General features: G+C 36.0%; 1 protein-coding gene across 7 annotated transcripts in view; it reads right to left on the bottom strand.

Moving 5' to 3' along the window:
* The window catches only part of DLG1 (discs large MAGUK scaffold protein 1), a 296591-nt gene that overhangs the window by 94871 nt on the left and 178504 nt on the right, over positions 1–23216 (bottom strand). For all 7 annotated transcript variants that reach the window (XM_007465853.1, XM_007465852.1, XM_007465854.1 and 4 more), the window contains 2 exons: positions 13386–13506; positions 8867–9023 (listed from right to left, as the gene is read on the bottom strand). In XM_007465853.1, coding sequence (XP_007465915.1) covers positions 8867–9023; positions 13386–13506 — 278 coding nt within the window. The remainder of the gene's footprint in view (positions 1–8866; positions 9024–13385; positions 13507–23216) is intronic.

Below are 23216 nucleotides of genomic sequence, written 5' to 3'. Positions count from 1 at the left end.
TTTTCTCATGTTTTTCTCTTGTTCCTAAGGTCTTTCCTATTGCTTCTCAGGGTATTTCCCTAGGGTATTTCCCTAGAGCAGCTTAGTAACCATTAAAATATTTAAGATTATGGATGCATACTGACAAACAGAAGGCTGAATTTAACTTACAGTAACATTAAGGCAAGCAACTGGTTGGGAGGGTCTGGGTCTTTCAGTTTTAAAACTTAGCCTAAAGGGGTTTCCAGACATGGGACTTTCAGTGCTAAAATTGGGAAAGTTCTGGGTGAACCACGTTGTGTTCGTCAGACTAACATATTCTAGCAGTGTGACAGTAACCCACATAAAGAGGTCCCACATGGACAATTTAAAAAATATATATTTTTGTTTTGAGTTTTTCACACATACCTCTAAGCCAACTGAGAATTAATTTTGACACAAGGTGTAAAGTGAGGCTCTAAGCTAATTTTATTCCACTAAGCAACTAGCTAATTTCTCCAATATTTATTTTTTAAAAATTCATTCCTGGGCTTCCCTGGTGGCGCAGTGGTTGGGAGTCCGCCTGTCGATGCAGGGGACACGGGTTCGTGCCCCGGTCCGGGAAGATCCCACATGCCGTGGAGCAGCTGGGCCCGTGAGCCATGGCCGCTGAGCCTGTGCATCTGGAGCCTGTGCTCCGCAACGGGAGAGGCCACAACAGTGAGAGGCCCACATACCGCAAAAAAAAAAAAAAAATTCATTCCTTATCACTAATTTGCCCTCATACTGTAAATTATTTTTAAAACTTAAATTACATTTTAACTTACAAGCAATAAAATGTACAAATTTAAACAGTTCAGTTGGAAGGATTTTTGACAACTGTATATGCCCATGAAACTAAAACCCCAAACATACCTTTTCCATCAACCAACCCAGAAATCTCCATTATGCCTCTTTATAATAGGACAATTAACGGCAACCACGTTCTGACTTATCAATACAAATTAGTGTTGCCTGCACATGATTATAATTAGAATCATACAGTATGTATTTTTGTGGTGTGTTCTGTTTTACTCAACACGATGTGTTTTAGTGTCATCCACGCTGTTTGAGTTTTATTATGGACAGGCTATTATGAACATTCCTGTTATAGTGTAAACATAAGATTTCTTAGATAAAATCTGCGTGATAAGGTTAGGTGTATGTATAATTTCTGTAAAACTTCCCCAAAAGTTCTTGTAGTGGTTGTGTAGTTTTACATGCCCACCAGTAAAGAATAAGAGTTACAACTGCTCCACATCCTCTCTAATGTTTGTTATCATCATTATTTTTTCTTTAGCTATTCAACTGGATAGGATATGGTATTTCATCACTATGGCTTTAAAAATGTTTTTACTTAGGCATAATTTACATTCAATAGAGTAATCATTTTTAGTTTACAGGTAAGAGTGTTGACAACTGTGTATGTTGTATAGCCACCGCCACAATCAAGATGTAAAAAAGTGACATTGCTCCCACCAAAATTCCTCTAACGCATTTTGTTTATTCATTGTGTTTTTTGCATTGCCCTGATGCCTAACGTTAAGTAAATTTTCATGTGTTTATAAGCCAGTGATATACCTTGTTTTGTGAAATATCTGTTTAAGTCTTTTGCTCATTTATTTATTTATTAGTATTATTATTTTGGCTGCGTTGGGTCTTCATTGCTGCATGCAGGTTTTCTCTAGTTGCAGTGAGTAGGGGTTACTCTTTGTTGTGGTGCGCAGTCTTCTTATTGCGATGGCTTCTCTTGTTGCAGAGCACAGGCTCCAGCTGCGTGGGCTTCAGCAGTTGCAGCACATGGGCTCAGCAGCTGCGACACGCGGGCCCTAGAGGGCACGGGCTTCATAGTTGCGGTGTGTGGGCTCTAGGGCACATGGGCTTCAGTAGTTGTGACGCACAGGCTCAGTAGTCGTGGTTCGCAGGCTACAGAGCACAGGATCAGTAGTTGTGGTGCATGGGTTTAGCTGCTTTGCAGCATGTGGGATCTTCCCGGACCAGGGATTGAACCCGTGTCCCCTGCATTGGCAGGCGGATTCTTAACCACTGCACCACCAGGGAAATCTCCCCTCATTTTTAAATTGAGTTACTCATCTTTCACTGCTGCTTTGTGGGAGATGTTTATATATGCTGGACATAAGTTTTTTGTGAGATATATGTACTGAGAATATTTTTTCCCATTGTATAGCTTGCCTATTTGGTTTCTTAATGGCACATTTTTTTATGGTTAGTGTTTAACATATCTTGTCCAAGAAACTGTCATCTACCTCAGGGTTGCAAAGATATCCTTTTATGTTTTCTTCCAGGAGGATTATGGTTCTGGGCTTCACACTTAGATTTATAAGATTTATAATCATCTAGAGTTAACTTTTATATCTGGAGTAAGACTGAGTTGAAATCTGCATTTTTCCATAAAGATATCCAGCTGTTTCAGCATCATTTATTAAAAAGACTTTCCTTTCACCACTGGACTGACTTGGTCCCTTGGTACCATTTAAGAAATCTTTGACTAATTCAAGTTCACTAAGATTTTCTTGTATGTTTTTTTCTAGAAGTTTAGTTCTACAATCCATTTCAAGTTAATTTTTATAGATGATGAGTGGTAAGGCTAAAGCTATTTTCTTCTTTTCTCTACTTATTCTACCAGTTATAGAAGAGGGTGTTTAAATCCCCAACTCTGTAGATTTGTCCATTTCTCTCTTTAGTTCTGGGAAATTTTGCTTTATGTGCTTTGAAAGGATTACTAGGTACATGTACAATGAGGGCTGTTATGTCTTCTTGAAGAAATGATGCTTTCATTATTATAAAATCTCTCAGTAATAACACCATTTGCCTTGAAGTCTATTTTGTCTCATATGAATATAGTCACACCATCTTTCATATGTTGTTTATACAGCATAATTTCTTCTACTCTTTTACTTACAACATATGAATCTTTATATTTAAAGTGAATTTCTGACAAAGGGTCTATATTTGGGTCTTGGTTTTTCTGAACCAAGCCGACCATTTCTGCATCTTAATTAAAGTGCTACCTGTAACGTAGATATTAATATAGTTGCATTTTAACCTCACACCTTGGCACTGCTTTATTCTACCTTGTCTTTTCTTCCTTTCCTACCTTTGTTTGGAGGAAGCATGTATTTTTTCATATTTCATTTTATTTCCTGTATTGACTTATAAAAACTATACCCTTTTGGAGTATTTTTAGTGTTTCCTCTAGAGATTATAACATGCAAGTATAAATTATCACAGGCTACTTTCAATTAATTTTACACCACTTCTCAAACTGTATAAGAACCATCCTCCCCCTTTCTATTTGTGCTTTGGTGGCCTTATATCTTACTTCTACATATGCCATAACTCACACAATACGATGCAGTTATTTTGTTTTAAAGAGCCAATCATCTTATAATGAAACATGTAAAATTATTTTCTAAAAAATGTACCTTTTATACTTATCCAGGTATTTACCCCTTCTGTTATTCTTATTTCCTGTCTGCAGATTTAGGTTCCATCTGATATAATTTCTCTTTAACCAGAACAATTTCTTCTAGTATTTCTTGTAGGTCTGTCAAGAACAAATTCTCTAAGATATACTGTCTGTTTGAAAATGTCTTTATTTCAACTTCATTTCTGATGACTAATTTCAGGAGATATAGGATTCTAGGTTGAAGGTTTTTTCTTTCACCACTTTAAAGATACTGTTCCATTCCTTTATGTCTTCTAATATTTCCAGTGAAGAATCCAGCTGTCATTTGTACTGTTCCTATATATGTAACGTGTTTCTATGTTTACTTTTAACATGTGCTCTTTAGCATAGCTTTCTAGCACTTTACAATGTATCTAGGTCTGGTTTCCTTTGCATGTATTCTGCCTTGGCTTTGCTGTGCTTCACAGATCTGTGGGTTGATATCTCTCATCAGTTTTTGAAAGTTCTTTGTCATTATGTCTTCAAAGATTCTGTCTCCTGTTTATTGTCTGACATCTCCTCTTTACTTCCATAGACCTTGGATGCTCTGGTCTACTTTTTTTCCCTGATTTTCCCTCCACCCCTCCTGATTTACGTTTCAGTTTGGAAATTTTCTTTGACCTATGTTCAAGTTCACTGATTCTTCCCTCTTCAGATTCCAGTGTGCTGTTATGCCTTTCAGACAAAATTTTCACTTGTGATAGTTAAAAAAAAAATTTCTAGCAATTCCATGTGACTCATTTTTCATATGTTCTATATCTTTGCTGAAATTCTCCCATCTTATCATCCATATTGTCTACCTTTACTCCTATATCCTTTAGTATTTTTATCACCATCATTTTATCTTATTTTAAAATACCTGTTTGATAAATCCAACATCTGAGCTTTTTCTCAAGTTACTTATATTGACTGTTTTGTCTTGACAACCAGCTTTTCTTTCTCTTTTGCATGTTTTGTAATTTTTAATTATAAAGTAGACACTTTGGATAAAATAACAGTAGAGGTTGAAAAAATAAATAATATTTAATTCCAGAATTGGGAATAACCCTTGTGCCAGGCCACTAGAGTGGGGCAGCTGTATCTATATGATCTATAGTTGAGCTGCTACTGGATTTTGTTGTAGCTTTAAGTTTAGTTTCAAATGTTTTGAGAGCAGAATTGACTTTTCTTTCTGAAGTGCTTAGGCTATGAGCACTGGTAAAATTCCCTTTACTGGTATAAAGATCACATCTCTATACACACACACACACACACACACACACACACACACACACACACACACAAACATACACCTTTATAACCCTGCTGCCAGCTTCTGAGGTTGCTGGTAAGTTTTCTTTGCTCTCTAGACCTGTCCCAGGCTTGCTATTTCTTGGAGGTATCTCTGTCCACACTGCCTCAGAGGGCTTTTTCTCAGCTTTCTTGCCCCACTGTCATCCCTGAGCAGCTCAAAGTACAGAGTTGCTGAGATTAGTTTTCACAGATCTTCTGCTCAAGGTCCCCTATTTACTGGCAGGTGGCTTGTATTTTGGGATGCTCTGTATGACTCAGTAATAATTTTTTCTTAATTCCCTGTTGTTTCACAACCTTTGGTTTACAAGCTCTGAGGTCTCAGCGAAGACCCATGGAAAAGAGTTGGCGGGTGGGTAAGGACTTGCTCTGCGCCCAGAAGGAGGCAGTTTATGTTCCAACTTCCTGGAGCTGCAAGATTCAGGGTCTTCACTCGTAAAGCAGGAATACAAGTGCCAGCCATCAACCTCCCAGAGCTACCGCTCTTCCAAGGTGCAGCTGCCATGGGTGTCTTCTCTTCTATGTAGGGCTAGTTACTATCTGGAAGTTACTTTACTTAGGTCACTTTGAATCCTCAGTTCTCCGATGAGTTTAGTTTTTCTAAACTTATCCAGATGGTTTTGCTTGTTATGGTTAAGAGTGATGGTCTCTTAAGGCCCTCAACATTCTAACACTGTAACTAAGGTGTATTTCTGCTTCACAAATCTGTTCCAATAATCACTATTTTTGGGTAGAACTATGCTATTTTAGTTGCTGTAGCCTGAAGCATATGGGTACAATTTCCATTTACTTGCACTGCATATTAATAATTTCCTTTATTTTCTAAAATTGTAGTACTATAATCCTTAACAAAGTACCATAGCTTATTTGAAGACTCAAATTCCCAAGACTTTCATTCAAATATCAGTTAGTTATACCAATATCTCAGAACAGCTAAAACCAGAAAGAGCTCTACTTCTTTTGTAAATGATTAGCCACCTTCTTTCTGTCTTGGACTCAGTCTATCTTGAATTATAAAGGATCCTCAAAAATATAGGCTGCAGGAATATGATGATATGTCTAAGTATGTGCAGGGAAGGATCAGGTGGCAAGAGGGACTGCAATCTGAAAACTGCAATAAAAGATCCAATTTTTGGAATGCTTTTCCTATCATGTTCCAGCCACATATATCTTCAGTTTGAAGAGTACTTTCTGATTTTCTTTACTTTATATTGAAAAAATGATTTAAAATAGTTATCAATACTGAATAGCATTGCTGACCCAGGATATAGGTTTTATCCCTATATCTCAGATCCTAAAATTTCAGAAAGTGTTAAATTTTTAATTAAAAACAAGACGACGTAGCATAATATAGTGGTTAAGGTAAATCCCACCTATACCACTTATTAGGTTTTATTAGCTACTATGAGCAAATCACCCTCTAAACTTCAGTTTTCTCAATGGAAAAATGATGATAAGAATGATGTTCCCAAGTCTACCACAATCGACTTAAGATATTTTTCAAAGAATACCACTCCCCAATTCAGGCAGCACTGAATACCCACATGTGAAGTACATAAAGTACTACTGACATTAAGTTCACAATGAAAAATTTAGAACATAGGAAAACAATGTACTGTAAGTCACTGTAAAGTAACATGTATTAGATACCTACAAACTTCAGAAAACAGAACTATTATTTATAGAATACAGGCTTATCTCATTTTGCTGTGCTTCACGTTATTGTACTTTGCATTTTTTACAAATTGAAGGTTTGTGGCAACCCTGCTTTGAGCAAGTCTATTGGTGCCATTTTTCCAACAGCATTTGCTCACTTCGTGTCTCTGTCACATTTTAATAATTCTTGCAATATTTCAAACTCTCCACCAGCAAAAAGATTATGACTCTCTGTAGGCTCAGATGATGGTTAGCATTTTTTAGCAATAAAGTATTTTTTTAATTAAGGTATGGACATTGTTTTTTAAGATATAATGCTAATCTAATAGACTACAATATAGTATAAGTTTTACATGTACTGGGAAACCAAAATATTTGTTTGACTTGCTTTATTGTAATATCTGCTTTTTGGTGGTGGTCTGGAACTGAACCTGCAATATCTTCGAGGTATGCCTGTATAACATAAATAGGTTTAAAAGAAAAACCTAAAAGAACATAAGAAACTTTAATCAAGACTCCCACAAAACCACCAAGGAAGATTTGAAAAAGAATTAGAAAGAACTTCTAGAAAGAAAATGGTACTTTGAAATGAAAAAGTTAGTTTTAGCCTAAAGAGCAGATTAGACACAGATGAAGAAAATTTATGAGCCAGAAAACAGATCTGACTGAAATTAAGTACAAGAAGATAGAGTTGATAAATATGAAATTGGGATTAAAAGACACGGAGAACAGAATGGTAATGTCCTCTCATAGGAGTTCAAGAAGGATAGAATACACACAATGTGGGAAAGGCAAAATTTAAAACGATAATGGCTAAGATTCCAGAACTGATGAGACAGGACTCCTCTGATTCAGCAAGCATAACGAATTCCAGATAGAATAAATAAAATGCTAGACACAGACACATTTTAGTAAAACTGCAGGGTACCGAAGACTAAGAGACTTAAAAGCAATCAATGAAAAAAAAGAAATCACCTACAAACAACAAAGAGTGATCTTTTTTGTTAAACAACAAAAGAAGACAGTATAAAGTAATATGTTCATAGTATTGAGAGACAACACTTGTCAACACAGGGTTCTAGACTAAATTTATAAGTGAGGGCAAATTAAAAACAGTTCCAGGTAAACGCTAATTGTATTTACTATCAGGAAATCACTGCTACAAGAACAATCTAAGAGCTCCCACTAAGGTGCATTTGGATATTTGAGGGACATTTTTACTTTATGAAATAACTAAGGAGTTCTATTAGCATGAGGATGGGAGCTAGAAAAGCTAAATTTTCTATAGTGATCAAGATAGTCCTATACTATGAATCCAGTCCCAATGCTGTTAGTGACTTCTGAGAAACACATAAGAAGTGAGATACAAAAAAGGATGATGAACAAAAAATTATAGAACACTTGGATTAGCTGTTCAAAAACAAAAAGAAAAATGACTAAGTTTGAGGGATATAAAAATGAAATAGAAGTAAAATACTAGAAACAGCTCCATTATAATTAAGGTTTCCCAAAATCTGAGTCACTTGGGAGAACAGCTGAATTACTGATAAAGTTTCAGTCTAAAATTGTACGGGTAATAGCCACATAAGCACAGACACAAACTGAAAGTAAAAAATGGAGAAAAGATGAGGCAAATATCAAGCAAAAAAGTCAGCATAGCCACAGTAATATCAGGCATTATAGCTTCTAGGGTAAAAACCATTATTACAAGTAAAGAGGATCATTACCTAACGGTAAAAAATTTCAACTCACCAGGAAGGAATGCTGATTCTAAACTTAGATGCACCTAGTAACACAGTTTCAAAGATACAAGGAAAATAATTGCTGCCAGGAAAAACTGTTAAACCCACCATTCAGATAAACTTAAAAAGTCTCCTTCAATAACAGATAAGGTTGGGCTTCCCTGGTGGCGCAGTGGTTGAGAGTCCGTCTGCCGATGCAGGGGACACGGGTTCGTGCCCCGGTCTGGGAGGATCCCACATGCTGTGGAGCGGCTGGGCCCGTGAGCCATGGCCGCTGAGCCTGCGTGTCTGGAGCCTGTGCTCCACAACGGGAGGCCACAGCAGTGAGAGGCCCGCGTACCGCAAAAAAAAAAAAACAAACAAACAGATAAGGCGATAACAGATTGAAGTATAAAGAAGATATGAACTATGCAAGTAACAAGGATGAGTTAACAGACATACAGAAAACCTTGCAGTCAACAAATAGAGAATACATACTTCCTTCAAGCACATAAAGACTGATCTCTTATAAGTAAGTCAAATACCAAAAGAAAATCTACCATACAGAACATGTTCCCGGTCAACACTGTAATTCTACAATTAAGTTGTAAAATGTTAGAAGAAGATAGCCAAAATATCTCCCATAACTTTAGAATATAAAAAACAAAATGTTTAATAATTAACAGGTCATAGTTAAAATAATAAAAACATTATTTTGATTAACATATCCTACCGATATAATACGATCTCCTTTCCTGAGCTCTCCACTAAGATCAGCAGGTCCGCCAGCCAAAATAAAGGAAATAAATATTCCTTCTCCATCTTCACCTCCTACAATGTTGAAACCAAGGCCTGTTGAACCACGATGAAGGACAACTTTTCTAGGTTCCCTGAAAATTAAAAAAATATTGAATACCTTAAAACATACAGAGAACTTGACTTTCTATCAATGAGAATTCCCTACTGATAAATTATATTTCCATATTATAAAAAAAGTCAGATGAAATTTAAAAGTTTTCTAAACTCTGGGGTAAAGAGATTCTTTCCAAGCCTAGAAATTAAAAGGAAAAATCCTAATTTTATATAGAAGCTAAAAATCCTTGTTAACAAACAAACATAAAACTAAAATAAAAAGGAGAAAACAATGTGGAAATTTAAAAATAATGATATAAAGAGCCCACTCAAAAAATAATACTCATGAAAAGCTGATGTTGCACACACTTTACTGCCTAAGAAGCAGTCACTGTCTCTACTTCTTACATGTTGTAAAAGGCAGATACCCCTTTGTCTTAGAGAAGGTAGGCAGGCCCCCTTTCTACTCTCAAATGGATGAATCATGAATAACCTATGCCAGTCACTGCAATTTCACTCCCGTTTGCTAAGGTGAGGCTATGACCCTATTCTGGTCTCTAAGAAATAACAGGAAATTTTACTGTCACTTCCCAAAGAAAGACTCTAACAAGGACAAAGCATATTCTGTCCCCATACAAAGCACATATGTTCCCCTCCTTATTCCAAATCACTCCCACACAAAAGAATGAACTATAAAATACTGTTACTAATTTGGACATATTACAATCATGAAGATAACCAGCAGAATCCCAGAGATACCATGGACCTAGTTTTGCTACACAAATGTTAGAAATGCCCATCTCTAGACTTTCTATATAAAGTAATTAAATATCTTTATTTCTGAAGTCACATCCCTCCAATTCACCTACATATCTCTGCTTTTCATCCATTCTAAGATGCATCTCTTTTGTTTCCTCCAACTCCCAATTTAAAATCTCTGAAATCAGAATACATCTTACCACTAATAACATTTCACATTTGCTGCCACTTATACATAATTGTGTGAAAACCATTTACATCTTCCGGTAAGACCATGAAAATTCCAAGAGCTGACTGTTTTAGATATGATGAATCACAGAATATCATTTGAGATTAGGATGTACCATATTTGGTAAATATTTTAAAAATTTAATCTGCTTTTTCTAAAACACTGCAGAAAGCTTTTGGTAACAAACGGCTTAACACAAGTAAATATTTCTAAAAACTGAATTTTAGGGATCCTTCCATATAATGTGGAATTAATCTTCTTAAATATTTGTCTGCTCAAAACTTAAAGTGGTGTTTTCTAGTCATACATAGGTATTCATCATTAATCAGCTTTGTCAGTTCACTTACAGGATTAACAAAATTATACTATTTTCTTGTCAAAAATGGCAAAATTCAACAATATGTTGTTTAGGAAATATATACATAAACACCTATATGAAAGAAAAAAGGGAATAATAAATCCAAAATTCAGGAAAGGAGTTAACTTGGTGGGGCAATGTAGGAGAAGCAGGGTAGGATCAGGGGCACAAGACAGGTTTCACTATACTGGTCTTATTTCCTTGTTAGATTGTGGACTCATGGTTTAGGGTTCCTATAATACATTAAAACATATGTATGAATTATAATTTTGCATTAGCAAATAATAATTTAAAAATACCCTGCTGAAATCCAATAGTATTTCCAGAGGAAAATAAATTGATTTTTCAAATAACATAAGCACTTGAAGAGATGCTCAACATCATTAGGCACTAGGGAAATGCATCAACATCACAATGAAATACGTCTCACCTACAACAATGGCTATAAAACAAAACAAAAGAGAAAAAACAAATGTTGCTGAAGATGTGGAGAAACTGGAATCCTCATATATTGATGGTGGGAATGTAAAATGGGGTGGCTGCTACAGAAAACAGTTAGGTGGTTCCTCATGAACCTAAACACAGTTACCATATGACCCAGTAATTCCACTTCTAGGTATGTATCTAAAGGAACTAAAAGCAGGTATGCAAGCAGATATGTGCATGCCAGTATTTACCACAGCATTATTCACAATACCCAAAAGGTGGAAACAACCCAAGTGTCCATCAACAGATGAATGGATAAACAAAATGTGGTACATACATATAATGAAATGTTATTCAGCCATAACCAGAAATGAAGTTCTGATACATGCTACAACATGTATGAATCTTGAAAATATCATATGCTGTGTGAAAGAAGCCAGATACAAAAGGTTAAGTATTATAAGATTCCACTACATGAACAACTTAGAATATGAAAATTCAGAGAGTCAATGTAGATTAGAAGTTACCAGGAGCTGGGAGAACAGGGAAATGTGGAATTACTGCATAAAGGTTATAGAGTTTGTCTGAGGTGATGAAAAGGGTTTGTTTCTTTTCTTTTGTTGCGCCATGCGGCATGTGGGATCTTAGTTCCCTGACCAGGGATCAAACCCACGTCCCCTGCATTGGAAGCATGGAGTCTTTTTTTTTTTTTTTAAACATCTTTATTGGAGTATAATTGCTTTATAATGGTGTGTTAGTTTCTGCTTTATAACAAAGTGAATCAGCAATACATATACATATATTCCCATATCTCCTCCCTCTTGCGTCTCCCTCCCACCCTCCCAGGTGGTCACAAAGCACCTAGCTGATCGCCCTGTGCTATGCAGCTGGGAAACGTGGAGTCTTAATCACTGCATCAGCAGAGAAGTCCTAACAGGGTTTGGAAAAAGACAGTGGTGTTGGTCATAAACACCGTGAATGCAATTAATGCCACTGAATTTGAAAATGGTTACAACAGCAAACTTTATGTTATATATATTTTACCACAATTTAAAAAATTTATAATGTAATATACTAAAAATCACTGTGTTGTACATTTTAAATGGTAAACTGTATGGTTTGTAAATCATATCTCAATAAAGCTGTTAAAAAATGAACTTCAGAATTATTAACTGTTTGTATGTTGGGATTTCTTTTATTTTCTCTTTTTATTGGTAATGTGATACAATCTCTGAAAAAATGTTTAGGGTTAAATTGTGGAGAACTTCTAATATGAAGTAAAGATATCTGTACTTCATTATCTGGGCAAAGGAGTATAATGATCAAAAGGGAGTGATAAAACACCATTTAGGAAGACATATTCAATAATCAACTGCCTGATTTTTATAGAAGAATACAGAAAACAGGTAGGCCTGTTGTGTAATACTACAGAGTCCAACAAATATTCTAGACAAGAGATATGTAGTGAAAAAAGATGGGGAACAGCAATCAAGGTGCTAATATGATATATTTTTACTTTGAAAAATGTGCTGATTAGAGACTAGATAAGCCATTAACTACTTCCTCTTTACTTCTATAAATAAGCATTATTAGAAAATAACAGCAACAATAAAATGACCATGATATGTCAGTATACTAGCACAGCCTAAAGATTAACAGCCTTGAGAATTCACACCACAAACATATAATCACAAACACTATTCTTTCTGGTAATTTTCATCCTAAAACAATTACTGAGTACCTATTAAATTAAGTTCTCAATATTGCTAACTCTTGAAGAAGAGGACAAAGACAAACACCTCTTTCTGACATTTAAGAGATCACTGCTTAGAGTCAGGAGTCTAACAAATAAAGAATAATTATGATTATAAAGGTTCAAAAATAATAACGCTAACAGTAATACAATTAATAAAAACATAAAATGACATGAATTGTCATACATTTTAACATTAAATGCTATAATATGAAATACTTCTACAAAATTTACTTCTACAACAGCTATAAATCAAACTGTTCAAACATAATATCATATTACTATGTTGAATAATGTGAAAAAGATCTAAAATGTTTTTTCACTTTTTTTCCCACTTAGATAAAAGAGTTTTTGGGGGAATAAAAAGACAGTTAGGGGTCCCCTGGTGGCGCAGTGGTTGAGAGTCCACCTGCCGGTGCAGGGGACACGGGTCCATGCCCCAGTCTGGGAGGATCCCACATGTCACGGAGCGGCTGGGCCCGTGAGCCATGGCCACTGAGCCTGCGCATCTGGAGCCTGTGCTCCGCAATGGGAGAGGCCACAACAGTGAGAGGCCCAAGTACCGCAAAAAAAAAAAAAAAAAGAAAGACAGTTAAATCTAAAAAACAGTTAGTGAGTAACGTTAGCAATGTTAGATCGAAGTAAATTTTAGGTGTCAGAATAAGTAGCAACACTAAAAAAAAGCAGTGATTTATTTGTAATATATTTTTACACTTATGGACCTTCAATGAACCCTCCAATAAAAAAGAATAAGGTTTGGGTTCATTACCTGTTAATAAAATTAGTCCTGAAAATTGTGACTATCCTAGTTGGCTAATTATAACTCCATCTGATACTTGGCTTTATGTAAGAAGGATGACTATTCAGTTTGTTACCTTGTAATTTCATCATCTCCAAGCACTGCTTTCGAAACAGGTGAATATCTGGCTGGTGATGCTGGTGTCTGGCCCAAGTAGGAAGATGTGCTAACATGGTTATCAACAGGCTGAGAAGAAGCTTCAAAATAAAGTAAGTAAAATAACACGTGAAAAAGGAAACATACCATTTAGTACCACATTTGTGGATTATCAGTTTCAAAGTTAATTAATGTATAATTCATATTTGCTCATTTATATAATAGAATTTGGTAGAGAAAATTTATTTATTAGGTAAAAAAATTAGAGAAGCTCAAGTTTCCAGGTAAAAACTAGTTTAGGAATTCAGATCAGTAAAGCAAACTTATTCCATTTGGTTTCTCTGAGAAAACAGACTAAAAAGGAGTTTAGTTTTACAGTAACTGAAGTTACAGTAACTGAATTGCACAATGAAATCCAGGAAAGATTAATCAAAAGACTGTCATAGGAAAGACTGAACCAAATCAATCTTAAGTATAATAACCTTATTTTTCTAAGAAGTTATTTTGCAGATTAATGTTTTTAGAAAGTATATATGGCTGATCCCTGAACAACACGGGGGTTAGAAGCACTGACCCTCCAAAAAATTGAAAATGCACATATAACTTTATAGCTGGGCCTCCATATCCATGGTTCTGCATCCACAGATTCAGCTAACCGCAGATTTGTAGTACGCACTGAAAAAATCCACGTATAAGTGGGCCCACATAGTTCAAACACATGTTGTTCAATGATCAACTGTATACTCAAAATCTGATTGTGAATAACGAAAACCAAAAGCTTTGCAAAAAGCTATGCTTGACAAAGTTTTAGAATAAATTGAGGGACTTCTGGTTTCCAGCTTGGCATATAAGAAGCTTTGAGTCATTACTCTGTCCTAACAACAACTAAAAAAGTGAACAAACTGAAAAATCAACAACCCTTTTTAGATGCTTAAGATAGAAGTCATAGGGCAAAACACTGTCCCCAAAATTAAGGAGACTGATAGGTGAATACAGAAAATCACAACTTACTAGAGCAGAAATCTCTGTGGTAACAAGTGCTGGGGTAGAGTAACCTGAACTGTAATTAACAAATTGTTGGGGGCTCAGTGTGGACGACTTTGGGAGTCAAAAACTCCAGGGGGACCCTATCATCAGGGGCCCCACATTTTTGTGAGTTTTACCTCCTAGAACTCTACAGGTTCTCACAGTGAATACTGGAGAAAAATTCTGTCATGCTCCTGGCAGGAGGAGGGGGGAAAAGGAACCATTTTGAAATATATTACGAGCATTTTGTTCTTAACAGTCTGTCCTCAGAAGAAACTATTTAACAAGAGCCTCACCTGCTGGGGTTTTGTCAGAGCCCAACAGAGCTGGGGGAAGGGAAATAACCGAATCTAGCCAATTCTAGCCATCCTGTCCTAAGGGAGCAGAACAGGGGAGAATACTGAGAAGCAATGTGAAGAGCACTGCAGAGGCACAAGGTCACTAAGAGACTGAGACTTAATCACAGGCCTATTCAACACTTTTCCACTCCAACACCTTATCACCATATTACTAAAGGCCTATTTACAGCAGTTCCTTTTATCCAGTACATCATGCCTGGGTATCAAGAAAAAACTACAAGACATACAAAAGGCAAAAACACAGTTTGAAGAGACAGAGCAAGCATAAGAGCCAGACTCATATATGGCAGTGATATTGGAATTATCAGACCAGGAATTTGAAACAATAATGATTAATGTGCTAATGGCTCTAATGGATAAAGAACACGATGGGCGATACAAGCGGAGAGATGAAAACTCTGAAAGAAACAAAAGAAATACTAGAGATCAAAAACTCTGTAACAGAAATGAAGAATGTCTTCGATGAGCTACTAGTAGTCTGGACATGGTTGAAGAAAGAATCTGAGCTTGAGGATATCTCAATGGCAACCTCTAAAACTGAAAAGCAAAGAGAAAAAATGACTGGGGGGAAAAAAAACCAGAATAGAATATCCAAGAACAGTGGTAGAACCACAAAAGGTGGAACATATATGTAATGGGAATACCAAAAGGAAAAAAAGGAGAGAAAGAAATAGAAGAAATCTTTGAAACAAAAATGATGAGAATTTCCTCCAATTAATGTCAGATACCAAACCACAGATCTAGGAAGCTCAGAGAACACTAAGCAGGTTAAATACAAAGAAAAGTTACACCTAGGCATATCCTTTTCAAACTACAGGATAAAAAAAAAGGGAAGAAAAGCCCTAAAAATAGTCACGGGAAAAAACCTCACCTTACTGATAGAGGTGCAAGGTAAGAATTACATATGACTTCTCAGAAACCATTCAAGCAAGACAGTGGAGAGAAAGTGGAGTGTTAAGAGAAAAAACCCAGCTGTGAAATTATCCTTCAAAAGTGAAGAAGAAATAAAGACTTCCTTAAACAAACAAAAATTGAGGGAATATTTATTGCTAGTAGATCTGCCTTTTGAAATGTTAAAAGAAGTTCTTTAGAGAAAAGGGAAGTTAGTAGGTCAGAAACTCAGTTGCACAGAAAGAAAGGAAGAGCACTGATGAAGGAATAAGCAAAAGTAAAATAAAACTCATTTTTCTTATTTTTCTTATTCCTGATTGATCTAACAAATAACACTTTGTTCAAAACAATAGCAATACTGTATTTGACTATGTCTATATATATGTTTATGTATAAATGAAATGAATGTCAGCAATGATACAAGGGATGGGAGGGAGGAATTAGGATTATTTTGTTATTATAAGGAACTCACACTACCCATAAAGCTGTACAGTGTTACCTCAAAGTCGAATTAGATTACTATACATGTATATTGCAAACTCTAGGGCAACCACTAAAAAATAGTAAAAGAATGTAACTAATACACTAAGAAATGAGAGAAAACAGAATCATGCAAAATGCTTAATTTAAGCCGTAAAAGGCAGAAAAAAAAAGGATGACAAATACAGGAGCAAAGAACGGGGTAACAAACAGAAAAGAGTAGCAAATATCACAGGCATTAATCCAACTATATCAATAATCACTTAGAACATCAATGGCCTAAATGCACCAATTCGAAGACAGATACTGTCAGAGTGGGTCAAAAAACCAAGACCCAAGATATACTGTCTACAAGAAAGCCAATTTAAATATAAAGGCCTATATATTAAAAGTAAAAGGATGGAGAAAGATATACCATGCTAACACTAGTCAAAAGAAAGCAGGAGTAGCTATATTCATTTCAGACAGAGAAGACTTCAAAGTAAGGAAAATTATCTGGTTAAAGAAAGGCATTTCTTAATGATAGAGTGGTCAATTCTCCAAGAAGACATGATAATCTTTAACACCTAACAACAAAGGGTCAAACTATGTGAGGCCAAAACAGATAGAACTGAAAAGAGAAATAGATTAATCCACACCTCTTTATGAGAAATGAACAAATATAGCAGGCAGAAAATCAGGAAGGACACAGCTGAACTCAGTAACATCACTAATCAACTGGATATGATGGACACCTATAGACTACTTCATCCAACAACAGCAGAACACATATTTTTCTTAAGCTCCCACATAACATTCATCAAGATAAACCATGTTCTGGACTATGAAACATACCTTAACAAATTAAACAAAAAATAGAAATCATACAATGTCTGTTCTCAGACCACAGTGAAATTAAACTAGAAGTCAATAAAAATATGATAGCTAAAAATCCCCCAATACATGGTGATTAAATAACACAAACACACTCTTAAATAATGCTTGGGTCAAAGAAGAAATCTCCGGAGAAATTAAAAAAATGTTTTGAACTAAATGAAAATGAAAACACAACCTATCAAAAGCTGTGGGATAGGGGCTTCCCTGGTGGCGCAGTGGTTGAGAGTCCGCCTGCTGATGCAGGGGACACAGGTTCGTGCCCCGGTCCGGGAAGATCCCACATGCCACAGAGCCCGTGAGCCATAGCTGCTGAGCCTGCACGTCCGGAGCCTGTTCTCGCAATGTTTAGAGGGAAATTTATAGTATTGAATGCATATATTAGAAAAAAAAAGAAAGATTTAAAATGAATCATCTTAGCTTCCACCTGATAGAACTAGAAAAAGAGTAAATTAAATTCAAAGTAAGCAGAAGGAAAAAAATAATAAAAAATTAGAGCAGAAATCAATGAAATTAAAAATAGGAAATCTGGGCTTCCCTAGTGGCACAGTGGTTAAGAATCCACCTGCCAATGCAGGGGACATGGGTTTGAGCCCTGGACCAAGAAGATCCCACATGCCGTGGAGCAATGAAGCCCATGCACCGCAACTACCGAGCCTGCGCTCTAGAGCCTGCGTGCCACAACTATTGAAGCCCACGCGCCTAGATCCTGAGCTCTGCAACAAGAGAAGCCACCTCAATGAGAAGCCCGCGCACTGCAACGAAGAGTAGCCCCTGCTCGCTGCAACTGGAGAAAGCCTGCGTGCAGCAAGGAAGACCCGACGCAGCCCAAAATCCATAAATTAAATAAATAAATAAATAAAACAGGAAGTCAACAGATTAAAAAAATCAATAAAACCAAAAGTTGGTTTTTTGAAAAGATCAATAAAATCAATAAGCCTCCAGCCAGGCTAACTAAGAAAAAAAGAGAGAAGACAGAAATGAAAAAGGGCACATCACTACAGATTCCATGGAGATTAAAAGAATAGTAAGTACTACGAAGAATTCTATGCCCACAGATTTGATAACCTAGATGAAAGGGACCAATTCCTTGAAAGACACAATCTGCCAAAACTCACAAAAAAGAAACAGGCAATCTGAACAAGCCTATATCTATTAAAGAAATTGAATCAATAATGATAACCTTCAGTGGTGAGTTCTACAAAACTTTTAAGAAAGGAATTACACCAATTCTCTATAACCTCTTCCAGCAGACAGAAGCCAAGGGAATACTTCCTCATTCTATGAGGCCAGCATTATCCTAACAAAACCAGACAAAGAAATCGTAAGAAAAAACCCTCTAGAACAACATCGCTCATGAACATAAATGGAAAAATCTTCAACAAGATATTAGCAAATCAAATCCAACAATATATAAAAAGAATTATATACCACAAGCATCTGGGATTTATCCCAGGTATGCAAGGCTGGTTCAACATTCAAAAAACAATATGATCCATCACAACAACAGGCTAAAGAAAAGTCACATAATCATATCAATAGATGAAGAAAAAGCATTTGATAAAATCCAAAATATCAATTTATAAGAAAATCTCTCAGTTAACTAGGAATAGTGGGGAGTATTGTCAACCTGATCAAGAATACTCGGGCTTCCCTGGTGGCGCAGTGGTTGAGAGATGCAGGGGACACGGGTTCTTGCCCTGGTCCGGGAAGATCCCACACGCTGCGAAGCGGCTGGGCCCATGAGCCATGGCCGCTGAGCCTGCGCGTCCAGAGCCTGTGCTCCGCAACGGGAGAGGCCACAACAGTGAGAGGCCCACGTACCGCCAAAAAAAAAAAGAATACTCTACAAAAATTCTACAGCTAACAAAATACTTAATGGTGAGGAGCTTGAAGCTTTACCACTAAAATTAGGAGCAAGTGAAGGATGTCTTAGTTAATGCATTAACATAGGAAAAGGAAACAAAAGGTATGCAGATTGAGAAAGAAGCAATAAAACTGTCTTTGTAGATGTCATGATTGTCTATGTAGAAAATCTGAAAGAACTGACAAAAAATACTCATGGACCTAATAAGCAATTATAGCAAGGTTGAAAGATATATTATATATATTGTATATATTAACCTTTATACAAGGTTAATATATAAAGTTGACTGCTTTCCTGTATACTAGCAATGAACAAGTGAAATCTGAAATTAAAAACACACTACCATTTACATTAGCATCCCCTAAAGTGATATACTTAGGTATAAATCTAATGATCTATGTGAGCAAAACTACAAAACTCTGATGAAAGATATCAAAGAAGAACTAAATAAATCGAGAGAGAGCCTATGTTCATGGATAGGAAGCCTCAATACTGTCAAGATGTTAGTTCTTCTCAACTTGATCTACAGATTCAATGCAACCCCAATCAAAATACCAGTAAGTTATTTTGTGGATATTGTCAAACTGAATGTAGAGTTTATATGGAGAGGCAAAACACCTAGAATAGACAACCCAATAATGAAACAGAAGAACAAAGTTGGAGGGCTGATACTACCTGAGTTCAAGACCTCCTAAAAAGCTACAGTAATCAAGACAGTGTGATATTGGCAAAAGAAAAGGAAAATATTGGATCAATGGAATATAACAGAGAATCCAGAAATAGACTCATATATAGGCAACTGATCATTGATAAAGGAGCAAAGGCAAACACAATGGAGCAAAGGCAGTCCTTTCAACAGATGTTATTAGAACAACTGGACAACCACATGCAAAAAAAAAAAAAAGAATCTAGATATAAACCATGTGAAAATTAACTCAAAATGGATCACAGACATAGTAAAACCCCAAACTATAAAAATCCTAGAAGATAACATAGGAGAACATCTTGATTATCTTGGGTTTGGCAATGGTTTTTTAGATACAACACCAAAGGCACGATCCATGAAAGAATACTGACAAGGTAGACCTCATTAAAATTAAACATTTCTGCTCTGTGAAAGACACTGTCTAGTGAATGAAAAGACAAGCCACAGACTGGGAGAAAATATCTGCAAAAAATATATGTGATAATGAACTTTAGCCAAAACATGCAAAGAGCTCTTAAACTCAACAAGACAACAAACAATCCAATTTAAAAATGTGCCAAAGACTCTTAACAGACACCTCACCAAAAAAGATATACAGGTGGCAAATAAGCATATGAACAGATACTCCTTATCATATGACATCAAGGAAATGCTTATTAAATCAATGTGATACTGCTGAATAACTATTAGAAGAGCAAAAAACCAGAACACTGATAACACAAAATGCTTGTGAAGATGTGGAGTAACAGGAACTTTCATACGTTGTTGGTGGGAAAGCAAAATGGTACAGCCACTTTGGAAGACAATTTGGCTGTTTCTTATAAAACTAAACATATTCATACCATACGATCCAGCAATTGCACTCCTTGGTTATTTACCCAAAGGAGTTAAAAACTCATGCACATTACTACGTGAAAGAAGGTTTGTTTTTTTCCAAACATCTAGGCCTTCTTTAATTCAAAAGTTTATGGAAAACTTTAGTGTATGCTATATTTTAAAATATTTACTGAATTGTTATCTCAAATTTGACAAATCAGCAGAGAGCTTAATTAATTACTTTGTTTTTAAGGAGTTTGAGGCTTTTTGGTGTAATTTGGGTATTTCAATTGGACATATGTGATATATTCAATGCCATTTTGTGAGTTTCAGGTAAATTGGAAATGTTAAATTATCTAAAATGTGTTTTTTGAAAAGTAAAATATGACATATTTGTTTTCTGTTTTTAATTTTTATTGGAGTACAGTTGATTTACAATGTTGTGTTGTTTTAGGTGTAAAAAGTTAAGATTTTAAAAGGCTACATACTGTATGATTCCAACTACATGACAATCCGGAAAAGGCAAAACTATGGAGGCAGTAAAATGATCAGTGGATGCCAGAGGTTAGAGGGGAGGGAGGGATGAATAGGCAGTGCACAGGATTTTTAGGGCAATGAAGCTACTCTGTATGATACTGATAGTGGGTACATGTCATTATACATTTGTCCAAACCCATAGAATGTACAACATCAAGAGTGAACCCTAATGTATACTATGGGCTTTGGGTAATGATATGGCAATGTAGCGTCATCAATTGTAACAAATGTACCACTCTGGTAGATGTTGGTAATAGGAGAGGCTATGCAGGTGGGACATTTCTGTACCTTTGCTTAATATTTCTGTGAACCTAAAATTGCTCTAAAATATAAAGCCTATTAAAAAAAAAAGGACATGCCCTGACACCAGCTCAGATCTGTCAACCCAATTTATAATTATTCTTTTTAATGCACCATAAAAGAATGGAAACCCGGTAAAAAACAGGAATAAAGAATAAGCAAACATTATTTATTGGTTCATTTCAATAATAAAAAACATCATTATAGGGCTTCCCTGGTGGCGCAGTGGTTTAGAGTCCGCCTGCCGATGCAGGGGACAAGGGTTTGTGCCCCGGTGTGGGAAGATCCCACATGCCGCGGAGCGGCTAGGCCCGTGAGCCATTGCCGCTGAGCCTGCGTGTCCGGAGCCTGTGCTCCGCAATGGGAGAGACCACAACAGTGAAAGGCCCGCGTAACGCAAAAAAAAATACAAAAAAAACCATATCATTATAGTTCATCAACTGTAATTCTAGTGAGAGCTAAGAACAGAAAATTATAAAGCTATTCCTGACCCAGGTAAGCAACACATTTCAGTTGTAACTTCCAAAAGCACAACACATCTGAATTATGTGCATTACTATCAATAACACATAGAAACAATATTTAACTTTCTTGAGGTATTAACTATGATAAAGTTACTAGGCATTTCAAAATCTAGCTGTAATATTTATTATTTAACCATGAATCTCTTCTTTCACTACATTACCAAGTGCCTTCTATGCACAAAGCATTATAACACCCACTGGGAAAACAAAAGTGCAAGGATCATTACTTCAAATTACTACAGTGGCCAGATAGGTTACATATATGAGTGAAGTAACCTGAGTGAAAGACAGTAGGTAGTGACTGGAAGTATGGTGTACTGGAAACAATTATGTGCTATCAAAAGGAGATAGGGAAAAAAAAAAAAAAAAAAGGAGATAGCATCTATACATCTCTTTCTGTAATCATACAAAAAGGAAAAAGTCTATAATGTCTATTAATAGCATAGAGCTTAGAAGTCCAGAGCCATCTTTGATTTTATACGTTTGCAGTCTCCAATAGCAATTTCTTCCCATCCAATTCATATATAAGATACTCTTCTGCATTTGAGCCAAAGGATTTTCTACCAATGGCTCTTCTGAAGTCCAAAGTCTTTCTTGGGTGATATGTAAGAATATCTGTGATTTTCAAGGGAACTGGCATGTTGCCCTAAAGCAACAGACATGCATGTGAACCATTATAATCACTGGCCATTTGAAGTCCAGAGTTTACTGATTTTTTTACTCAAATTTCTTTGCCTCATTATCAAGTTTGGCTGAAACAAACAAACAAAACAACCCAACTGGGCAAGAAATTCAGTCAACTGCTCAAGCCAGAAAATGTACCTTTTCCCTACCATATCCAGACTGTGCCTTTATTCAATGGACCTTTTCTGAAGGAGTCATTCTCACATGTAAGGCATAGTATCTCATACGGCAGGAACTAAAAATTAATGTTCCTGTCAAAGAAATGACTGCCCAAAGAATGATTAGTTAAAACAGTGCTATTTCCTATACCCCAAATCCTAAGTAAAAAGATTCCTCAGAGAACTACAAAACAAGGGAGGCTAAATTATTGTCCTTAGATATCAAGATTAATGACCCAAACCCTCCAAAGTTTAGGAAAGAAGCCAAGTGGAAGAGCTTAAAGTAAAAGCAAGAAGAGAGCAGTGGCCAAATCAGAAGTTTAACAAGGCCTTCCACCTGAAGAGAATATAAAAGTGAAAAGATATATAAATGCAAAAGCATGAGAATTTTAATATCATCAAAGAAACTATGTTCTCTATCAGATCCGACGAACTTTTTTTTTTTTTTCAGTAATAAACCTCCTTTTATTCCTGGGTACCATATTTTGGCTATTATCCATATGTGGATTACAGCTATAAGAGTGTGACCCCATCTGATATTTATGGTCATAACTTAAAGTACAGTTCTGTGATTTTCTCCAGGCATGTTC

This window comes from Lipotes vexillifer, unplaced genomic scaffold (genome assembly GCF_000442215.2).
Source record: "Lipotes vexillifer unplaced genomic scaffold, Lipotes_vexillifer_v1.1 scaffold853, whole genome shotgun sequence".
Taxonomy (NCBI): Eukaryota; Metazoa; Chordata; class Mammalia; order Artiodactyla; family Lipotidae; genus Lipotes; species Lipotes vexillifer.
The sequence above is the reverse complement of the archived record's forward strand: the minus strand, read 5'-3'. Positions and strand labels throughout refer to the sequence as shown.